Raw genomic sequence first — 23861 nt, forward strand, 5'->3', positions numbered from 1 at the left:
CACATAATTCTGCCTGATCTATTGAGTGTTTCCAGCAATTTAAAAAAATGTTAAATGCATAGTTTAAATGCATGACCTGAGTAGATTTTATCACTGGAACTGCTCAAACTACGTTTAACTAAACTTTTGTTTGATCAGGACCAAGGAGAGGCCCAAAGCGGACAGAAATCAGAGGACAGAATGAAAACCATGATGTTGAGAGGAAAACGGAACGATCAGATCGGCGAGTTGTGTTCCGAGAACGTCGTCCTAATGAAATGGAAGGAGCTGCTGAATTTTCATTTGAAGTGTAAGACCAATTCCCTGTTCATTGAACATGTTAGTTAAAATTGATGAAGGGTTGGGGAGCAGAGGGGTATGAATATTAAAAGTCACAGTCTAGGCTGAAATGTGATGCATTGCAGGGTAGTTCTTCATTGTAACTTGGAGTAGTTTCTGTACTCTTCACTTTCCTTGTTCAGGTGCTAGTGTAACATGCAATGTCTGATCACTCTAGGTTGTCTGTGGTGAATTGTTAACACATTTGTTTTTAAATGTCTCTTTCTTTTCTGCCCTATGAAATAACTGATCAGGGATATGGACCAGTAGCAATTAAATAAACTACATTCCTTGTCACATGACTTTGTCTATTTCTGCTCTTAAGAATGAATGGCTGCTTATTTATTAAGATTACTTTTTAAATTTGTAATATGGGTCATCAAGTTTGATATTTCTCGTCATAAAGTTGAGAAAATAGTAGTACTAAATGATTGACTTCTTTGATGTTTTACTACTAGGTGTAGTTGTATATGATTTTACAATAATTCATGGATCTGCCATAACTAACTTCTAAATGCAGTGGCCCTATTTCAAATGCTCTAACTGTTAACTGAAGTACACTGCACTCTGATTTTTGTTTCTAGTTTAGAAGGGTCATAAGTAAGTAAGTTTATTGGCCAAGTATTCACATACAAGGAATTTGCCTTGGTGCTCCGCCCACAAGTAACAACATGACATACAGTGACAGTTATGAATGACTCAGAAAACACTAAACATTAATAATAATAAAACATTAATGATAAAACACCATTGATCAAGCATGTGAACCAACAAAATACCAGATCAAAGGGAGGCTACAGATTTTTGGCTGTTGAGTAGAGCAACTACTCGTGGATAAAAACTGTTTTTACTGGTCTGGTTGTGGCAGCTTTGACAGTTCGGAGTCGCCTTCCAGAGGGGAGTGATTCAAAGAGTTTGTGGCCAGGGTGAGAGGGGTCAGAGATGATCTTGCCCGCTCGCTTCCTGGCCCTTGCAGTGTACAGTTCATCAATGGAGGGAAGGTTGCAGCCAATAACCTTCTCTGCTGATCGGATGATTCGCTGCAGCCTCCAGGTGTCGTGCTTGGTGGCTGAGCCAAACATGACCATGATGGAGAAGGTGAGAACAGATTCTACGATGGCCGTGTAGAATTGGACCATCACAAGGTCGTAAGTGATAGGAGCAGCATTAGGCCATTCGGTCCATCAAATCTACTCCGCCATTCAATCATGGCTGATCTATCAACGGTTCCTGTTGTCCATATTACTAAAAGTCTGTTCTTGACCGGTTTTGGCCATCTGTGCTGCTATTTCCGAGAGAACGCCGCCACCTACGGCCGTCATTTTTGGCCACCTTGCTCAGAGCCCCCCTCCGCCGTATGTGTGCCGAGGATTTTTCCCGTCGATGAAAAATGACAGAGATATTAATGATTTAACAAAATCCCCCATTCTCTCTGCTGCACCTGCTGGCGGCAGGGGGGAGGGAATATAAAACCAGGAAGTGGTGTGCCTCAATCAGTGTCTGCAAGCTGGAGGAAGGCAGAGGGTCACGTTTCTCTGAGCTGTGAATAACACTGAACACATGTCCACTCAAATGTAAGTGTCCTTAGTGGTTCTAAAACGCTTGCAGAATGTGTCTATTGGTTCTAAAATGTTTGCAAAAAGTGTCTCTTTTGGTTCTACAATGCTTGCAGAATGTGCCTTTTTTGGTTCTAAAATGTTTTTTAGGTTCTCCCCCCCCTTTCCTCTCTCCCCCCCCCCCTCCTCTCCATCCCCTCTCCCTCCCCTCTCCTCTCCCTCCCCTCTCCTCTCCCTCCCCTCTCCTCTCCCTCCCCTCTCTCTCTCCCTCCCCTCTCCTCTCTCTCTCCTCTCTCTCTCCCTCCCCTCTCCTCTCCCTCCCCTCTCCTCCTCCCTCCCCTCTCCTCCTCCCTCCTCCTCACCTCCTCCCTCCCTCTCCTCTCCCTCCCCTCTCCTCCTCCTCCCCTCCCTCCTCCTCCCCCTCTCCTCCTCCCCCTCTCCTCCTCCCCCCTCTCCTTCTCCCCCCTCTCCTCCTCCCCCCTCTCCTCCTCCCCCCCTCTCCTCCTCCCCCCCTCTCCTCCTCCCCCCTCTCCTCCTCCCCCCCTCTCCCTCCTCCCCCCCTCTCCTCCTCCCCCCCTCTCCTCCCCCCCCCCCCCTCCCCCCCCCCCCCTCCCCACCCCCCCCCACACTCCCCCTCCCCCCCCTCCTCCACCCCCCCCGCCTCCTCCCCCCCTCTCCTCCTCCCCCCTCTCCTCCCCCCTCCCCCCCTCCTCCTCCTCCCCCCTCTCCCCCCCCTCCCTCCCCCTCTCCTCCTCCTTCCCCCTCTCCCTTCCGCCTCTCCTCCTCCCCCCTCTCCTCCTCCCCTTCCTCCTCCTCCCCCCTCTCCTCCTCCCCCCTCTCCTCCTCCCCCCCTCTCCTCCTCCCCCCTCGTCCTCCTCCCCCCTCTCCTCCCCCCCTCTCTCACCCCCCCCTCTCCTCCTCCCCCTCTCCTCTCCCCCCCTCTCCTCTGCCCCCCTCTCCTCTGCCCCCCCTCTCCTCTCCCCCCCCTCTCCTCTCCCCCCTCTCCTCTGCCCCCTCTCCTCTCCTCTCCTCCCCCCCCCTCTCCTCTCCCCCCTCTCCTCTCCCCCTCTCCTCTCCCCCTCTCCTCTCCCCCCCTCTCCTCTCCCCCCCCTCTCGTCCTCGTCCCCCCCTCTCCTCTCCCCCCCCCTCTCCTCTCCCCCCCCTCTCACTCTCCCCTCCCTCTCCTCTCCCTCTCCTCTCCCCCTCTCCTCTCCCCCCTCTCCTCTCCCCCCCTCTCTCTCCCCCCCTCTCCTCTCCCCCCCTCTCCTCTCCCCCCCTCTCCTCCTCCCCCCCTCTCCTCTCCCCCCCTCTCCTCTCCCCCCCTCTCCCTCTCCCCCCCTCTCCTCTCTCCCCCCCTCTCCTCTCTCCTCCCCCCTCCTCTCTCTCCCCCCCTCTCCTCTCCCCCCCTCTCCTCTCCCCCCTCTCCTCTCCCCCCCTCTCCCCCCCCCTCTCCTCTCCCCCTCTCCTCTCCCCCCTCTCCTCCTCTCCTCTCCCTCCCTCTCCTCTCCCTCCCTCTCCTCTCCCCTCCCCCCTCTCCTCTCCCCCCTCTTCCTCTCCCCCCTCTCCTCTCCCCCTCTCTCCCCCCGCTCCCCTCCCTCTCCTCCTCTCCCTCCTCTCTCTCCCCCTCTCTCTCCCCCCCTTCTCCTCTCCCCCCCCCCTTCTCCGCTCCCCCCTTCTCCTCATCCCCCCCCTTCTCCTCTCCCCCCCTTCTCCTCTCCCCCCTTCTCCTCTCCCCCCCTTCTCCTCTTCCCCCTCTCCTCCCCCCCTCTCCTTTCCCCCCCCTCTCTCTCCCCCCCCTTCTCGCTCCCCCCCCCTCTCCCCCCTCCATCCCCTCCAACCCCTCCCCCTCCCTCCCCTAAACCCCCTCCCCTCCACACCCCCTACCATCTTCCCTCCCCCCTCCCTGCTCCCCACCTCACCCCCCTCTCAGCACCCCCTCTCTCACCCCCTCTCTCTCTCCTCCCCCACCTTTCCCCCCTCACCCACCCTCCCTCTTATCCTCCACCCCCCCATCCCTCTTGCCCCTCTCTCTGTGTCTCTGTCTCTCTCTCTCTGCCTCTGCCCCTTCTCTCTCTGCCCTCACTCTCTACCCCCGCCCGCCCCCCCCCCCTCTCTAGATGTGTGCAAGTTGGGGGCTATGTGTCAGTAGATAGGGTGGTTATGGGGTAAAAGGAGCAAATTAATAATATCAATATAATATCAAGGGGGTAATTAGCGTGTGCGGGGGGGGGGGGGGTTAGTTAGTGTGTGTGACGCTGCGTGCCGCCTCCCCCCCCCCCCCCCCCCCCCCCCCCTACCGCACGTTGGGGGAACAGACCCAACGGGTCTGCACTTGGTCTAGTATGTATTAGAATTTTGCTTTCTTGCTGTTGTTTCCACAGCTCTGGGATTTGCTCTCCCAGATTTGCCCTGACCTCCCCTCTACTTTATCTGTCACTGGATCCATGCCATCAATTAGAGTTTCTCTTGTCAGGCATCCACCAAGGATCACAAACCTGCGTGCCTCCAAGCATGGACACCCTCCGACACCACAGGACCCAACCGCTCCCAGGCCGGAGGCCCCACTGCATGATCATGAACATTCCTGCATACCTGACCACCTCTAGGATGGGACCCCTGACACCATTGCCACCGGGTCGAGAAGTCTCCACAGGCACCTCCAGGCCAAGGCAACCAACGCTGTCGTTTCTTGCTTCTTTCCTGGCTGCCTGCAGGTCGAAGTCACTGTCTTCACCGAGTTCCCGAACTTTCCAGGGAGGACCCTTAATGATAATGATTCCCTTTGTCTACTGCCAACAATGCCACTTCCCCTACCACTGACTTCTACACTACCCGCACACCCCTCTCCTCTGAGCCCCCCACACCTCTTACTCTGCGGTACCACCCTTGGAGTAAACGTGAGAAAAGCTTTTGCATATTGTTAGCTTTCATAGAATTTTCACAACGCAGAAGACTTTTTAAACTGTTGACTTTTTGAACACATTTATCAAATCACGTTTATCAAATCTTCTTAGGTTTTTGTGTTCAAAGAAGAATCTTAACTTTTATGATCTACCTTCGTTAACTGCTTCCTCATCTCTGGGACCATTTGAGTAAATCTCTACCGTCTTTCAGGCCTTCCTATCTTTAGAGCAGTGACTAGAATGGGACTGCATATTCCAGTTGTAGCTGAGTCATTATTTGAATGTTTCATATATATCTATCACTTCTGTGTGTGTCTCACCATTATAACAGCTTGTTTATACACTTTGAAGATTATCACTTTCCTCCTCTTGGTTGCTGCACATCTTAAACTTGTCATAAAAAAATTAAAAATGACACCCTCTATTCTCAAATTATTGTCAACAAAAGTAGTGGTTTGAATGCGGGCGACACGGTGGTGCAACGGTAGAGTTGCAGCCTTATAGCGCTTGCAGCGCCGGAGACCCGGGTTTGATCCCGACTACGGGTGCCGTCTGTACCGCGTTTGTACGTTCTCCCCGTGACCTGCGTGGGTTTTCTCTGAGATCTTCGGTTTCCTTTCACACTCCAAAGACATACAGGTATGTAGGTTAATTGGCTTGGTAAATGTAAAAATTGTCCTTGTTGTGTGTCGGATAGTGTTAGAATGTGGGGATCGCTGATCGGCGCGTACCCAGTGGGCCCCATTTTCCACCCTGTGTCTCGAAAAAAAAAAGTGCTGGCCATTGCATGGAGAAGCATTGTTGTCTTCAACCTTAAAAAACATATCCATTTGTGATGTTTGTTTCTTGTCCTTATTATCATGTCCATGCCACCACTGCTGCTCATTCTACTCTCATCAGTTTTACATAAAGCTTATTTTGTTGCATTTTCTCACAATCATTTTAAAACGCTGTATGTAAGATATCAATGATATCATCATAAATCATCTCCTACTTTGACAAAAATTAGCTGAGAACCTAGTTAATGTCAAGTGTAAATCAAACAAGATAATGTTCAATTAGACATGAGGAACAGCAGATGCTGGTTTATATATTTTTTTAAAGACAATGCTGGAGTAATTCTGTGGGTTAGGCAGCATCTCTCGAGTACATGGATAGGTGATGTTTCCAGTCAGGACCCTTCTTCAGACTACAGTTTTGATATTGCTTTATATTGTAAGAAGCAAACTTTTGATGTGTTATATGTTTAACGTATGTTTGGTAGTTGCATGGGTTATTGCCAAGTCTGACTATTCTCTGATAGATGGTGTGAAATTATCTTGCTGCCTATCAAAAGTATCTCAGCAGATAAGAAAGCTTTATGAAAGAATTGGAGAGCATGATCAAAAACTTTGGCCCCATTAAAAAGTTTGGTTCTCAAAAAGCGACAAAGCTTTTTTTAATGTTCAATATAATATTTTCTATGGTATAATGGGTTTTTTCTGGTATACTGCCATATATTTTGAGAACCAGTAAGCTTTCACTGCAGCATATCATGCATGGTACCATATCCTGGGATTGCCTCTGTTACTCTTGAACAAGTTATTGGAAATATATACAGATCAGAATATATTTTGGCAAAAGAAATTGGAGATATTTAATTATCAGAGTGCTGCACTGCCGTATTTTTGATGCGATATGAATACAGAAATGGGATACCTACTCCAGCAGATTAGCAATGTCACAAGGTGACTAAAATTTCAGCTCACCATTGCTAAAATACTGGGAGTCTGAAAATCAATTAAGAAATGGACTAGACTATTTATTAGGTTGAATAAGAGTGTATAAAGTGCTCCTGTATATAATTTATTAATAGTATGTGGCCATTGCATGAACTTTAATGAAATCATTAACATTCATTGCAATTAACTTTTTTAATTTTGCAGACCAACTGACAGGATGGATAGAGCTTCAATGAGAGGGCGAGGTGGAAGAGGGCGTGGCCGTGGAAGAGGTGGATTTCCAAGAAGTGTCAATGGTTTTGATCCAAGAGGAAGACGAGAGTTTGAAAGACACAGTGGAAATGACAAAGTGTGAGTTGCTTGGATGATACTTTGAGTAAATTAGGATTTTAATGCTTTGGAAATCGAATATGAAGAGGTATGTCTATTTATAAGAAAAGTCACAGGCTTGGTACATTGACATTTTATGAATCTTGTGTACGTATGCAGTTGTAATTTAGCAACAATACTGTATTGGCCTTTTATTGCTTTAATATATAAACAGGGTTAACATAAGCTTAATTAGTCTACCTTTGATTTACAAAGATTTTGGTAATTCATCCATTAAGTGTTATGTGCACTTAACTTCAAATGCCAAGTGAGTTGATTGAAAGTGAAATACAGTATTTGTGCATTGTTCGGTGTCCATACCTTGGCTGGCATGAAGATGAAAGCATATTTTGAATTTGGCTTTTCTGCCACATTATGGAGTGATTTAAAGGGGTGGTAGTATGTTTTGAAATATTCTGTTGTGATGTTGCTTGCTGGATGTTGAATGAGCAGCAAGGCTTTGAGTCTGAACTGTATGGAAGGGACTGTGTAGGAGCCATTTATGCTTAAGTTAGTTACTGTTAGTATATTAGTATTTTGTCTAGATATTTCTAGTTGTATCATGTTGAACGCTTGGGGGTGGGATTTTGATACGTAGATGGGTGTGGATTTATGTAGATTGACGTGACCTGCATTGAACTAAGCGTTATGACAGGAGTTATCTGGTCAGACGAGAGCTGGCACCGGAGAGAAGACACAGTTTTTACCAGTTCGGATAGTAAGAATGGACAGTTCAGATAGTAAGAACGGAAAGCTACAATTTGTATAAGACACTTCTTTGTATATACAACAACTATATTCAACAGAATCAACAGAAAGAAAATGGCATAGAAAGCTGTATAATGCCTCCTGAATGTTGAGGGTTGATTCACCACATCAATATATTTCTACAGGTTTAATGACATGGAATTTGATCTTGGGTATAAAATTGGGACCGTCTTTGTCACATTGACAGATAACAATTACAAGATCTAGATGGATAAGTAGCCACATTGAAGAATCTAGATTATTCTGAAATTGAAAAATGTTCCAGTACAAAAGGAGTGGGCATTGATATAAAAGCAATGGAATTTAGTAAGGCAGATTCACACAGGATGATGCCAAGGTCTCGATAGAGAGATAATTTTGACTTGGACAAGGAAGATCAGAATATAGTGAAATCACAGATTGGGATGAGATTGAGAGGTGAGTTCTGAGGCAATTGAAGGGAGAGGGGCGGGGGGTAGGGAAGGGCAGTGTGGAGAGAGGTGAAATTGAACTGCAGATCAGAAAATTTGAGTTAATGCTGCTGAAGGTCATGAGTGATATTAAGTGTGGATCTTAGAATATGCCAAACCCTATCATTGATAACTGAATTGCTTGAAGATATCTTTAATTGTGGTTTGATTTGATTTAATTTATTGTCATTGTCTTCAATTAAGATACAACAACATTCTTTTTCCCTTAGTCATACAAAAATAAAATAAAAAAAACACAAAAACACAGAACACAATAGTCCACAACACAAACATCCCCACAGCGGCACCAAAGTTCCCCACTGTGAGGGAAGGAACCAAAGTCCAGTCAATCTCCTCGCTGATGTTCCCCAATTTTCACCCGTGGTCGGGGCCTCCTGAGCACACCGTAGTCGCCGCCATAGGCGGCCCGATGTTCAGGCCCTCTCGGAGGGATCAATGGAACCCCGACGTCGAACGGGATAACATCCTCAGCGGCCTGGTCCTCAGAATTGGCCACCTTCCACCGGAGTCTGCGGCTCCCGATGTCCACAGGCTGCGCTGGGCGGAGATTCGCGCTGGCGACCCCTGGCAAAGGGTCCCAGGACTCCGCGATGTTAAAGTCAGTGCCGCCCGCGTTGGGAGCTCCGCACCCACAGCTCCGCGATGTTGGAGCAGCGGCCCAACACTCCGGACCTCCAAGCGGCGATCCCAGGTAAGGCCTCTCCCGGTCCGCGATGTATCGAGCGCAACGCCACAGCTGCTGAAGCTCTGGTCCGGTCCCGGCAGGAAAGGCCGTGCCAATCCAGTTGGTAGGCCGCGAGGTGGGGGGGTGAGGACGCGACTCGGGTAATAGCCGCATCCTTGCCAGGAAGCGACTGAAGGACGGTTCCCCCCTACCCTACCCGCTTCCCCCCCACATAAAATACTGAAAAAAACAAAAAAAAACACACTCTAAACATGACAAAATAAAAAAGACAACCAGACTGTGGGCGGAGGCAGCTAGTAACAGTGCCACCATTTGTGGTTGGGTGGAATTTCAGTTTGGATCTGTATGGAATAAATCTGAGCTGCAGACGTTTGCTGATGAAAGGGTTGTGACTGAAAGTAGATTGTAGCAGATAACTGATCTAAAACTGGGAGGCTGACAACTAATGTGGGGGTAAAAGACAGATGGTGAACCTTCTGAGAAAAGGCTAGAAGTTCAAAATGTAAACTCACTGAGTAGAGATGACAATAGAGTGCATGCCTTTGTAAGATGAGCAAATAGCTTAAATCATCAATGGCAAGCTGCTTCATTACTTCTTGGACCCAATTATTTGCCGTTTCTGCAGTGAAAATGTCAGCATGCTTGTCTTTAATTAACATTTTCATCACTGTTGTGGATATCTGGTGACTCCCAGGCAGAGAGTGCAGGAATCCCCTGTGGCCATTACCCTCAAACAGGTATACTCTTTTGAATACTGTTGAGGGGGAATGACCCGTCAGGGGAGAGCAGCAGTAGTCAGTTCTGTGGTGGCGGGCCTGGTTCAGAGGCACAGCAGAGAAAGGTGAAGATGGACAGGGTAATTGCGATTGGAGTGATTGTGGTTAGATTGCGATTGGGTGATTGCGGTTAGAGGGACACACAGGAGATTCTGTGGCATCAAAAATACTCCCAAGATAGTGTTACCTCCCTGATACGAGGTGTAGGATGTCTTGAGTGGCTGCAGACCATTCTAGAGGGGGAGGAGGAGCTCCAAGAAGTCCTTGTGCATGTTGGCACAAATGACATCAAAAATATCTGTGGTCCTGCAGAGTGAATGGAGTTAAGGGCCTGTCACACTTTCACGACCTAATTCACGACTTCTGCCGAGTTTGCCCTTGACTCGTACTCGCAGCATGGTCGTCACGAGGTCGAAGGTAGGTCGTAGCAGGTCATAATGCTAGTCGTAGGTACTCGTGGCATCAAGTAGGTCGGGGCGTTTTTTCAACATGATGAAAAATGTCCACGAGTAAAAAAGGTCGTGAATTAGGTCGTGAAAGTGGGACAGGCCCTTAAGGCAAAAGGAGGACTTTGAGGATAGTAATCTCTGGATTTCTCACAGTAACGTGCTTGTGAAGGTTAGAATAGGTTGATATGACAGATGAATGTGTGGCTCTAGAGTTGGTGCAGAGGCCACAGTTATAGATTTTTGGACCAATGGGATTTCTTCTGGGGCAGAGGTGAGCTGTACAAGAGATCACCTTTTCCAGCTTTCCCTCCCCCCCCCCTCCCCCCCCCCCCGAAGTAGGGTCGACCCAAAACACCACCTATCATTCTTCTGCAGGGAAGCTGCCTGGCCCACTGAGTTACTCCAGTACTTTGTGTCCCATTTTATTTATTAACCTGCATCAGAAGTCCTTTTTCTATGTTCTAAATTTTAATATTATTTTGAATCAGGATAAATCTGGAGCTTGAGGAAAGGTATTAAATTGGAGTAATGCTGATTACAACATTATAAGCGAGTTCGGTATTCCGAAAAACGCAAGGAATCATGGGATTTTTCAAAGGTCATTCGCCATAAAGAAAAAGCGAACTCGCTGGCTGAAGAAACTATGTATAAATTCTTATCTTTATTCAAAATGTATGTGTAAAAATATATTTAATCAGAGGAACGGGGGTGCCATGTGGTCATATTATAGGAAAATTAATGTATTCCAGACTGGAACACAACGATGATAGTTTCTGTTGAATTTCACTATTCTGCTAATTTCAAGGCAATGGAATTCTTCAGCCTCATCTATGAATACGAATGAGCAATGAAATTCTCGATTCCAGAGAGACTCCCATAAATGGTCAACTCCTCATCCCCCCCAAAGGAACAGGTAGCGGGAGTGTGGGGTGTAACAGCGAGAGAGAGAGGGAGCAGATGCGAGTGGTAGACTGGAGAACGCGCACCCAGACCCGCTGGGTGGCTGGAACGTGTTCCCATGGATGTTGGTGGAGGCAGATACGATAGTGGGATTTAAGAGGCTTTTATATAGGCACATGGAGATGGAGAGGGAAGGATCACATGCAGATAATCAGATTAGTTTATCTTGGCATCATGTTCAGCATGATGTGCCAAAGGGCCTGTTCCTATGCTGTAGTATTCTATCTATCTATTCACTCTAGTTTTATCAAAGAAATTAGTTTTTCTGGAGTCTTGACTATGACTGCCAATATTATCAATTTGGTCAGTCATTCCTCGGGAAATTTCAAATTTTGGTGCATGTTAGCACACATCAAAAAGTAGTTGTCTATAGCATTTAAGATGCTCTTACTTGAAATGTGTTATGTAACAATCAAGTGTTTAAGTTTGAAACATTAACTCTCATAATCTGAATAATGCAAGGTTTTTAAAAGAAGCACCAAGCAAGGAAGAGAGTTGAGACGTAGCCAAGAATTTCCTTTGAATATTGGATAATCTGCATCTTTCTCAGTGGCAGGAAAACCAGTATCTGAGCTTCTGAAAACGACTCAACGGCCTTGATTTTGATGTTCAATCCCTTTAAATGCAAAATGGATTAAAAGCAACCTACTACTTGGAATTACAATGTAAATATTATTTGAGTCAAGTTTGATGCTTCCAGACCATTTTACTATTTTTGCAGCAGCAAAGATTAATCACAAGTCAGAAAGATATATGGGTTAAAACCAGAGCTAACTGAGATTCTTAACCTCCACTCAACTTTTAGCAGAGAGATGTCATAGTTCAGATTTTTGATCTATTGGACTTGTTGATAGTGATTGGAATTAATGTTACATGTCAACTGGACTTGATTTTCCATTGGAGATTTTGCATTGCAATTTGCATTGCATTGCTGAAAACCAGAGCTGGATAGAACTAAGCTAGCGGAGATTGAGAAAAAATCGTTTTAAGTAATGAGGATTCCAGTATACTTTTGATCTATAAATAAGAATTCCAAACATTGCAAATGCGCCAATGGTGTTTTCAGTAATATGCCTTTGTAAGTATATAATTTGGATTAGATTGGACAAAACTTAAGATAGTAAGCAGGGCTGATGAAAGTCATTATGTTTGGCTCATGCATGAAATGAATGCTTCATTTGCAACCTTTTTAAGAAAGGAGGAATCTAGTAATTGTATGCAAATGCTTTCCGTATTTATGTTTGTTTTGGTTACTTGGGGAATTGCAAAATTGGCTTTTTAATCTGCAATGAAGTTAAAAATTCAAATTAATTCATTCTGAAATATAAATTAAGCTTGGTTTTACAGCATGGACTGGTATTTCGTTTAATGTTCAGAATACATTATCAGGAATGAACATGCTATTAGAATTATGATTAGTAATAAAACATTATGCATGGAGGTGCTTTGCAGAGAGTGCTACTGTGCTGAGAATCTGGTGTAAACCATACTACTGTTGTGCTGGAAACCTGCCATGAGATTTATCTGAAATTAGGAAAAGTTTGTGGCGCCTTCCTGCCTTGGAGCTCGCAAACTCACTTTCCTCTGGCATCGTGTGACGGAGAACGGCATCCTGCCTGGCGAATCAAAGGTGCAGGAAATCCAAACTACCCAGTGCCAAATTTGCTAAACTAATTACGGCAATTTTTGGGGATGATGAATTTCTACCGAACGCCACAGGTTCCCCATTACCCTTGACCAACTTACTCAAAGGTTCGGACAAATCGTCTTCAAAGAAACCGTTGTGTTTACCCGAGGATGCAGTGCAAGCCTTCAACGCCGCTAAGAGGACTCTCGCCGACACAACTATGCTGGTCCATCAGAGGCCCAATGCCTTATTTTCACTCAACACTGATGCCTCCATCAACGCCGTGGGAGCCGTCGTTGGGCCTCTGGCATTCTTTTCGGAAAAATTATCACCCACTCAGGTGAGGTACAGTATGATCAAATGAGAACTTTTGGCTATATACCTCGCCGTCAAGCATTTCCGCCATCTGTTGGAAGGCCGTCCCTTCACTATTTATACGGATCACCAACCGCTCGCATACACTACTCATACAAGTGTGGGGAGCTATTCACCGCGGGAAAATTTGCCACTTGGACTTCGTTCTGCAATTCTCCAGTGACATCAGCAAATCTGGTTGCCGACGCCCTATCAAGATCAAGGAGGTGGATGCTCTGAATGCGGCCACACTCATCGATTTTTATGCCATGGCTCGCACGCAACGTACTGATCCCGATGATGAATTAATGAATAAGTTTATTGGCCCATTACCACCGGACGCACACAGCCCTAAAATTGGAAGATGTACCTATCGGTGACACGAGAGAAACCATCATATGTGACACTTCCACTGGCAAACCAAGGCCGTTTGTGCCTAGGACGATGCGCCGAGAAGCTTTCAGCGCGCTGCACAACTTATCATATTCGGGCAAGAAGGCTACGATAAAACTAATCTCTAAACGTTTCATCTGGCCTTTCATCAAGCAAGAAGTTGGATTATGGGCGAAGACGTGTCTACCGGTCAATAATCCAAGATCTCCAGGCACACTAGGACCCTTTATGGTGAGTTTCCTGTACTGAACACCCGTTTCGAGCACATGCACGTGGACTTGGTCGGCCCACTCACGCCGTCAAGAAACTACACATACCTGCTCATTTGTGAAGACCCGTTCACAAGATGGCAAGATTCTAACCCAGTCGTCAACATTTCAGCGGAAATAATAGCCCGCGCTTTTTTTGACCGATGGATTTTGGTCTTTGGAGTCCCAAGCACGATCACAACAGACCGAGGACCGCAATTCGAGTCTGCGCAGTTTCAAACACTAACCGACCTTTTGGGTACGAACCGGATTCGAACGACTGCGTATCATCCACAAGCGAACGGCCTGATTGAACGGTTCCATCGCCAGTTGAAAGCCGCTCTGGCAGCCGGAGGAGACACATCGCACTGGAGTGAACGGTTGCCACTGGTTCTGCTTGGCATTCATATGTCGGTGAAAGCAGACCTAGGATGTTCATCGGCGGAAATGGTTTACGGCACAACTCTGAAGCTGCCCGGCGAATTTGTCACACCGATCCCCACAGACTGATCCTATGATCCAACAGGTATGTTGATCGATTACGGCGAACTATGCAGCTACTCAGACCAGCACAGACACGGTGACACCTGCAATGGTCTACGTGCCTGCTGACCTCCAACGCTGCACATGTTTTGGTCCGACACGTCCGCCGACCTCTTCAGCAAGCATACGATGGCCCGTACCAAGTCATCTAACGCCTACCCATAAGTTTTGCGATCTATCGGAACGGAAAAACTGACACCATACCCATCGACCGGTTAAAGCCAGCATACGTCGAGAACCAACCGACTACCTCACCCACCGAACCGGCGAAGTCACAAGACCCCAACACTTACTGTCAAAGCCTTCCCACACTGCAGTACCAAACAAAATCAGGCCGTAAAATCAACCCACCAGACCGGTACGGGGCAAGACAAGCCAGGCAGTCGCCACCTTGTATGACTTGGTGGCTGAGGGGAGAAGCTGTGGAGCCTTCACGCCCACGTTGGTTTTGCATACAGCCTGTCACCGCTGGCGACTCGCTAGCAGCCTGACGAGAAGTTCCAGCCACAAGAGCTCAATAACAACTCCAAGGTCAGACAGTACTAATTAGCCTTATCTACACACGGATTATGATTGGTGAATGTAGGTAAAAGGGGCTTCTGGAATAAGTGTGACACAAGGTGTCTGGCTCAGCTAAGTGTTGTTTGGTCTTTGCTTTCTGTCGTGGGATTCAGTAGATCCTAGACGTTTTTGTTCAAAATTTCAGCATCTGCAGTCTCTTGTCTCCACGTGGAGAAATTTCTGGACTTAGTGTGGTTAACCTGTGCAATTCACCATCACGGGGCTGTAGAGGCCAGGTTGTTAACTGCATCCAAGAAGATGGATAATTTTATTCGTGCAATTTGGTAAGGGAGTCAGAATATGTTATTAAGGTGATTAACCTTGACTATTGAATAGTTTCAATTCAGGCTTGAAGGGGCAATTTAGCCTTTCCTTCTTTTGTTCTCTATGAGTCTTGCTACATGCTTGCATGGACTGCTTAATTGTATTTCCAAGACGCTATATGTATCTATATGTGCCTGAGGTAGCTCCTGTAAATCCTGCCAGAGCACAATAGTTCCTATGATTTTAATGTTGTTTAATTAGTTTCGTGAAGAGGAAGCGGAAACTTCAAATAGTTTTTGCAAGGCTGGCGAATATTTTTTTGCCCCATTTCATGCCATGGACTTGCCAGACATGTTTTGATTGCATCTCAACTAGAATGACGTTCACTTCCCCCTCTAAATGTGGCCTTGTTCAGGTTGTAGGCTCAGTCTTTTGTGGGATTGTCAGTCACACTGAATCCTTTATCCAACATCCTGGCACACTCCCATGAAGATTTTGCAAGAAGTATACCACAGGCTTTTAGGGTCCGATATCTTTGCACAGAAGCTCTGATTCTCTCCAGAGGCAGGAAAATCATTTTTGTGCAGGGGTTAGGCATATTGGGGTTGTAGTAATTTGCATTGGTCGAATTCTGGAAGCACCCTACAACATAACCAACATGGTGTGTGGCATAAATGGAGAATTTGATGAAAACAAGTTAAGGTCAGGTTTCCTGCCTGTTGTTCTTGGTTGGGAAGATAACTGGTCTTGGAAAGACTAGTTTCAAAAATGATCAGTTTAGATCACCTGTTGTGGCCTCCCTTCAGATATCTTTGGCCCGAATTTAATGAGCAATCATACTTTTTTGGGGTTGTTATTCAAACTGTTGACGACACAAAAGAGTTGAACAAGATACTTTCTCTTTTAGGGGAATGAAACCAGAGAATAAAAAGGGTGGAAGTGGATCTCGAAACTGGGGAGCAATCGGAGATGATCCGAGGTATGGATTTCCTGTGTTTAGGAAAATGCAGTGGAAATGTGTAACAGCCAATATCCTACTTTATTCTCAGAACTCCTACCTCGGGATATACCAAAGTCCACATGCACTGTCAGCAGTCATCAGCAACTGAAGTGTGGATGGTAGGGTGATGGTTTTTGTGGGGTGTAAGGTTTTTTTTAAGTGTTCTTGAGTAATTTGCAGGAATAGGTTTTCTTGCTCATAGCTTCTTCTCCCCTCATTTACATTGAATGTTCTTTGGTTTTGGTAATTGTGGAATAATTGTAACCAAAATGCCCTCAGTTGGGAACCAAAATGCTCCTAGGCTTCACTCAATCTTAAATGTTGTTAATGCTGAATCAGTTTCTCATGCCATAGGTGCAGTTGCATTGAGGAGTTGTGATACAGCAGGATGGTGTGGAAACCTTTCATGGTTAATGAGTTTAGATAGTTCATGGGATAGCTAAGAATAAAAATATCAATTTACAGGTGAAATTTTAATCTGCTTCTGCATGCTGTAAATACGCAGCTTACAAAATAGAAACGAGGTTAGTGTCAACAGTAATGGAAAATAAATCTGCAGATGCTGGAATTTGAAACTAAAACAAAAAAAGTTGGAAAAACCCAGTCGGTCCAGCAGCATCTGTGGAAAGAGAAACCATGTTTTATATATTGTATAGATACATACAAAATAGGTGCAGGAGTAGGCCATTCAGCCCTTCAAGCCAGGACCGCCATTCAATGTGATCATGGCTGATCATCCACTATCAGCCTTATCCCCATATCCCTTGATTTCACTATCCCTAAGAGCTCTATCTAACTCTTTTGAATGCATCCACTGAGTCGGCCTCCACTGTCTTCTGAGGCAGAGAATTCCACAAATTCACAACTCTCTGGGTGAAAACATTTTTCATCAGATTAGTTCTAAATGGCCCACCCCTTTATTCTTAAACTGTGGCCCCTGGTTCTGGACACCCCCAACATCGGGAACATGTTTCCTGCATCTAGCATGTCCAATCCCTTAATAATTTTATATGTTTCTATAAGATTCCCCCTCCTCCTTCTAAATTCCAGTGCATATAAGCCCAGTCGTTCCATTCTTTCATCATATGACAGTCCTGCCATCCCGGGAATTAACCTCGTGAACCTACACTGCACTCCTTCAATAGCAAGAATGTCCTTCCTCAAATTAGGAGACCAAAACTGCACACAATATTCCTGGTGTGATCTCACCAGGGCCGTCTACAACTGCAGAAGGACCTCTTTACTCCTATACTCAAATCTTCTCATTATGAAGGCCAACATGCCATTAGTAGGTATGTTGCAAAGCGTACCTGAAGCGTCTTTGAAAATCTGCCGTTGCGGGTGTGCGCGATTTTGGCGCCGTTTAGAGGGGGCGGGTTTAAAACGCGATTTTCTCTAGGCTGTTCAAATCGAAGATGTTCAGCCTAGTTAATTATTAACGAAAAATCGCTGGAAGACCCCGTCGCAAAAGCTATTATTAGGTTTAAAGGCCTCGTATAATAGTTATAGTAGTTTAAAAATCAATCTCTAAACCCGCGACCGCCAGCAACCGCAGAGTCTCATAAAGCAAATAGCAGAAGTTAGGTTGTATATTTTTACATTAAAAAGGGCTTCTAAAGATCCCTTTATACAAAGTTTAATATTGCGAGTAGCTCAATTTGGCCCCATTATATCGCGCAGTATTTTTCTGGGCATTTGGGGCACAAATCTACCGCAATGTGAACGTTCTAAACCAGCGCGTTCCACAGGGACCCACTGGAAAGCTGATTTAAATGGGCATTTATTTACAGCAATTGAACACTGAATTCCTTCCATTTGGTCTATAAATTAATGTAAATGAGATTTAAAAATCATGTTTTATTGTGAATTATTTGTGAATATTATTTGGACATTTAGGCTATTTAAAAATGTTAATAATTTATTAAGAAATGGATAGATGTTTAGATCTAGTAATTGAAGTCTGAAATTAGCTACAATTAGGTAACTAACTAATTATATGCTTTAATTTCAGGTCATCCAAGTAAGATTATTTTATATTTGTTTCAGAATGCTTCAATCTATGATAACTGAAAATTTCATTCAGTTCTCTTAATTTTTAAGAAAGTTATGGGCTTTTGACTGTTCACGATCACAACTTTTTTGTTATGTCCATAGAAAATCAATAGGGAACAAGATGCTCATTTCCGAGTATGAAAATGGCCATAACTTTTTAAATACTTGAGATATGAAAGTGAATAAGGTGTCAAATTAAACTTATTTTTATGCTTTATCTGATGGGATAAATTACAGACTTGATTTTTAAAATCTCAAAATTTTGTAACATTGCTACCATTAGCTTTCTTCACGGCCTGCTGTACCTGCATGCTTACTTTCAGTGACTGGTGTACAAGAACATCCAGGACTCGTTGCACTTCCCCTTTTCCTAATCTGACACCATTTGGATAATAATTTGCCGCCTTGTTCTTGCCACCAAAGTGGATAACCTCACATATATCCACATTATACTGCATCTGCCATGCATCTGCCCACTCACCCAACCTGTCCGAGTCATCCTACATCCTCACAGGATCATCTTCACAGTTCACACTGCCATCCAGCTTTGTGTCATCTGCAAATTTGCTATTGTTACTTTTAATTCGTTCATCTAAATCATTAATATATATTGTGAATAGCTGCGGTCCCAGCACTGAGCCTTGCGGCACCCCACAAGCCGCTACCTGCCATTTTGAAAGGGAACCGTTAATTCCATCACTTTGTTTCCTGTCTGCCAACCAATTTTCTATCCATGTCAATACCCTGCCCCCAATGCCATGTGCTCTAATTGTGCCCACTAATCTCCAGTGTGGGACCTTATCAAAGGCTTTCTGAAAGTCCAGATACACTACATCCACTGGCTCTCCCTTATCCATTTTACTTGTTACATCTTAAAAAAATTCCAGATTAGTCAAGCATGATTCGTAAATTCATGCTGACTTGGACCAATCCTGCTATCCAAATGCGCCGCTATTACATCTTTAATAATTGACTTTAATAATTTTGGAAGCAATTTCTCAGAACCGAGGGAAGAATGGAGGATTTAATTTTTGAAACTACTGGGAGCGGTGTAAAATGCAAAGCATAAGCGAATGAATGAATAAGTTTATTGGCCAAGTATGTACACATACAAGGAATTTGCCTTGGTGCTCCGCTCGCAAGTAACATCACAACATACAGTAAACCATTAAGAATAAAACATAAAACATTAAAACATTAAGAATAAAACATTATAGTTTAAACATGTGAATGAAATAAAATACCAGAGCAAAAGGAGGCTACAGACTTTTGGTTATTGAGTAGAGCTACTGCACGTGGAAAAAAAGCTGTTTTTATGTCTGACTGTGGCGGCTTTGACAGTCCGGAGTCGCCTTCCAGAGGGAAGTGCTTTAAAGCGTTTGTGGCTTGGGTGAGAGGGGTCAGAGATAATCTTACCCGCTCGTTTCCTGGCCCTTGCAGTGTACAGTTCATCAATGGGGGGAAGGTTGCAGCCAACAACCTACTCAGCTGATCGAACGATTCGCTGCAGCCTCCGGATGTTGTGTTTGGTGGCTGAGCCAAACCAGACCATGATGGAGAGGGTGACGACAGGCTCTACGATTGCAGTATAGAATTGGACCATCGTTGCCTGTGGCAGATTGTGTTTCCTCAGCTGCCGCTGGAAATACATCCACTGTTGGGCCTTTTTGACCGTGGAGTCGATGGTGGCCTCCCATTTAAGGTCCTTGGAGATGATGGTTCCAAGGAACTTAAAGGACTCCACAGATGTGACTGTAGTGTTGTTGAATGGGGGAGGGGTGGGGGAGCTCTCCTAAAGTCTACCATCAATTCCATCGCCTTAAGAGCATCGAGCTCCAGGTTGTTACCAAGGCACCAGGACGCCAGCTGTGTCACTTCCTGTCTAAGTTGATTCCTCCCCATCCTGGATCAGTCTAATCAGGGTTGTGTCGTCCGCAAACTTGAGAAGCTTGACAAGGAGTCTGTGGAGGTGCAGTCATTGGTGTAGAGAGAGTAAAGGGGAGGGGAGAGTAAGCAGCCTTGCGGTGCTCCTATGCTGAGGATCAGCGGGTCCGAGATGTGCTTTCCCAGCCTCACATGCTGCTTCTTGTCTGTCAGGAAGTTGGTGATCCACTGACAGACGGGTTCAGGCACATTCAACTGGGAGAGTTTAGAGTGTAGTAGCTCTGGCACAATGGTGTTGAATGCAGAGCAAAAATCCACAAAAAAAAAATCCTTGCATAGGTCCCCTGGTGGTCTAGGTGCTGGAGGATGAAGTGCGTCATCCACTGATCTATTGGCCCGGTATGTAAACTGCAGTTTGTGATATATTTCAGCTGGGCCAGCACAAGTCTTTCAAGGGTCTTCATGACTACAGATGTCAGTGCGGCAGGCCTGTAGTCATTAAGACCAGTAATCCTTGTCTTTTGGGGTACAGAGACCCAAATCTGGAGATGGGTTAAGGCATCTCAGTGATGAGTAAGATACAAGAGACTGCAGATGTTGAAATCTGGAGCAAAATACAAACTGCTGAATTAGCGAAGGGCGAAGGACATTTGGATATGTTGTCTGTCTATATCCCTCCACATGCTGTTTAATCAGCTTAGTTCTTAGATGATGAGAGATACGAGTACCACTGACTGTAAAACATTTTAGGGAAACTGGATGAGAAATGGGTTAACAAATAGGTCATGTGAATTGGAGAACACAAAAATATGAATCAAAGGAGTAGGTCCATTTGGCCCATTAAGCCTTTTTCACCAATCAATGGCGGTTGATCGTTGATATCAATACCATGTTCCTGCTCTCTCCTCATATTCTCATTCCTTTTGCATTTAGAAATTTATGTTTTTTATATATTCATCTTGCACAAAATGACATGCCCTTTATCCTGCATCTGTACACTGGATGGCTTGACTGTACTCAGTCTTTTCGTTGACTGGGTAGCACGTAACTAAAAAGCTTTTCACTGTACCTCAGTACACGTGACAATAATAAACTAAACTAGACTCTGCCTCTACAGTGCTCTGTGGTAATGGATGCCACAGGTTTGCACCCTATGAGTCATAGGGATTTTTTTTAAAATTGGGTTTTTATCTGAAGAAACGATCAACCTTTTATTTTCTCCCATTTGCCATTCTTATTAAGCAAACAAAAAACACTGAAGAAGGGTTTCGGCCCGAAACGTTGCCTATTTCCTTCGCTCCGTAGATGCTGCTGCACCCACTGAGTTTGTCTACCTTTGATTTTCCAGAGTCTGCAGTTCCTTCTTAAACAAAAAACACCACCTTTGGTCTCACTGAGCATGTCTAATTAAGATGGGCAGAATTCCTTGGAATAACTGGTGTTAAAATACCTTCACCTGACCAATTCAATTACAACTTTTTTAATAGCCCAAATTGTGGAGAATAGGGATTCTGTCTTTTAGTTTGCAGCTCATGCCCCAGCTGGAGTTGCAATGTGGTCTCTGCCCACCTTCTGTGCTTGATGGAAGGAGTGCCTCTGTGTTGGGCAGTAATATGAAAAATAAAAGCATTGCAAAGTGAATATTATGCAAAGAACTCAAAGTAAAATCTGGTTTCTCATTTATGCTTGTACCAGCCCACACCCTTGAGTTTATGTTCATTAAAACTGTTGGGATCTGAGCCTTTCTTGTGCGGTCAATTTATTGCCAACTCCCCTGAAAAATGATAGTGAGCATCTACCTTGAGCTGCTGCAATCCTGTTGGTGTGGGTGCTTGTACAATGCAGTTAGAGAGATAATTCCTGAATTTACATGAATAGCAATCTATTTCCAAATAGAGATGGTAAATAGAAAAGGATTTAAGTATAGGAGCAGGGAGGTTCTGCTGCAGTTGTACAGGGTCTTGGTGAGACCACACCTGGAGTATTGTGTACAGTTTTGGTCTCCAAACCTGAGGAAGGACATTATTGCCATAGAGGGAGTGCAGAGAAGGTTCACCAGACTGATTCCTGAGATGTCAGGACTTTCTTATGAAGAAAGACTGGATAGACTCGGATTGTACTCGCTAGAATTTAGGAGATTGAGGGGGGATCTTATAGAAACTTACAAAATGCTTAAGGGATTGGACAGGCTAGATGCAGGAAGATTGTTCCTGATGTTGGGGAAGTCCAGGACAAGGGGGTCACAGCTTAAGGATAGAGGGGAAATCCTTTAGAACCGAGATGAGAAAAACATTTTTCACGCAGTGAGTGGTGAATCTCTGGAACTCTCTGCCACAGAAGGTAGTTGAGGCCAGTTCATTGGCTATATTTAAGAGGGAGTTAGATGTGGCCCTCGTGGCTATAGGGATCAGGGGGTATGGAGAGAAGGCAGGTACGGGATACTGAGTTGGATGATCTGCCATGATCATATTGAATGGCGGTGCAGACTCGAAGGGCCGAATAGCCTACTCCTGCACCTATTTTCTATGTTTCCATGTAAATTGAAAGTGGCGGTGATCCCATTCCCTTTTCCACTGTGATAAATCTCATGGATTAGACATGTGCTGTTATGGATGAGGAAGTGCTATACATTTTGTAGATCGTTGTAAATTAACATTTGTCGAACACGACCATCTTTGTGAGAGTTATGACACCATCAATATTTCTCTTGATGCCCATTGACTTCAATTTTACTGAGTCTCTCTAATGCCACACTTAGTCAAATGCTGTCTTGATGTCAAGGATGGTCATTGCCATCTTGTCTGGAATTCACCACCAATTTATTGATGTACAGTATATTATAACTGATGGGAGTGGCCGGGGTGTGACTTGTCCTTGATTATGCTGCTGACCTTGCTGAGGTAGCGTGAAGTAATGGAAGAGAGGTTGGTTTGTGTGATGGTCTGGGCTATGTCCACAATTCGCTGCATAGCACTCTCAATGAGACCTTCCGTCCTGTCGCTGATGATCGAGAGCAGATTGATTGGGCATTGATTATATTCTAATGGTGCCCTGAACACAATGCAATAATTGGTTAGAGAAGAAATTACAATTTGATCGATTAAATGCATTTCATATTTTGATTTGTAAAGTGTGTCTACAGGCCCACTGGGAGAAATAACCTATGTTTTCTGCCAGTGTTGCCCTGAGCCAGTTGCTATTGCCCCGGAAGACCTAAAAGAAGCTGGCATAGTTATTTGTGTAGTTATCAGCTTGAAAGGATGAATGAATCAACATTCTCTATGCTACGCTCTTAGTGCAACCAAGATTGAATTTAAACATAAACTGACATAACACTTTAGTGTGAACACCAGCATCTTCAGTTAAACTTTTTTGTGCAAAAAAAATGAATCTCTAATGATTTGGATTAGCATACTCTTCAAGAGAATGTGTAAGAGAACAAGACCTATTGATTCAGATGCTATTAGATTCTACAAGGAGAGAAAATGATTCTTACCAGTGACTACCCAAATGAGCCATCCTGCTCATTAGAACCATTGCGTTCATTTACTCTTCTACATGAGTAATCAATCCAAATTGAAAGTTCCTCGTCTGCTTCCCAACTCCTTGATCTCTCTCTGCATAGAGATGTACAGCCCTTTGGCCCAACTCAACCATGCTGACCAAGATTCCTTATCTAAGTTAGTCCTGTTTGCCTCCAAACCTTTCCTGTCTATGTGCTTGTCTTTTTAAATGTTGTTATCGTACCTGCTTCAACAACTTCATCTGCCTTCTCGTTCCATATACCCACCACCATTATCTATAATATTTTATGATGAATCAAGATTTATAGTGACCATTGTGGTTTTTTTAATGGATTTTTAAAAATGATCTCCTTATGTCTCTGAACACTTGCATAATGTTAAATGACATTTTTTTGTACCTTGGGACAGTGCTGCTTTAAAGGGGTAGTCTCAAGGA

The 23861-nt window shown here is 44.8% G+C and overlaps 1 protein-coding gene across 2 annotated transcripts in view; it reads left to right on the forward strand.

Annotated features, from left to right (window-relative positions):
* Positions 1 to 23861, forward strand: part of habp4 (hyaluronan binding protein 4) — a 43071-nt gene that overhangs the window by 10335 nt on the left and 8875 nt on the right. The window contains exons 2-4 of one of the 2 annotated variants that reach the window (XM_033017711.1): positions 139 to 289; positions 6703 to 6849; positions 15873 to 15944. In XM_033017711.1, the coding sequence (XP_032873602.1) occupies positions 139 to 289; positions 6703 to 6849; positions 15873 to 15944 (370 nt within the window). The remainder of the gene's footprint in view (positions 1 to 138; positions 290 to 6702; positions 6850 to 15872; positions 15945 to 23861) is intronic. The other variant, XM_033017712.1, reaches the window with a different exon arrangement.

This window comes from Amblyraja radiata, chromosome 3 (genome assembly GCF_010909765.2).
Source record: "Amblyraja radiata isolate CabotCenter1 chromosome 3, sAmbRad1.1.pri, whole genome shotgun sequence".
Lineage (NCBI taxonomy): Eukaryota > Metazoa > Chordata > Chondrichthyes > Rajiformes > Rajidae > Amblyraja > Amblyraja radiata.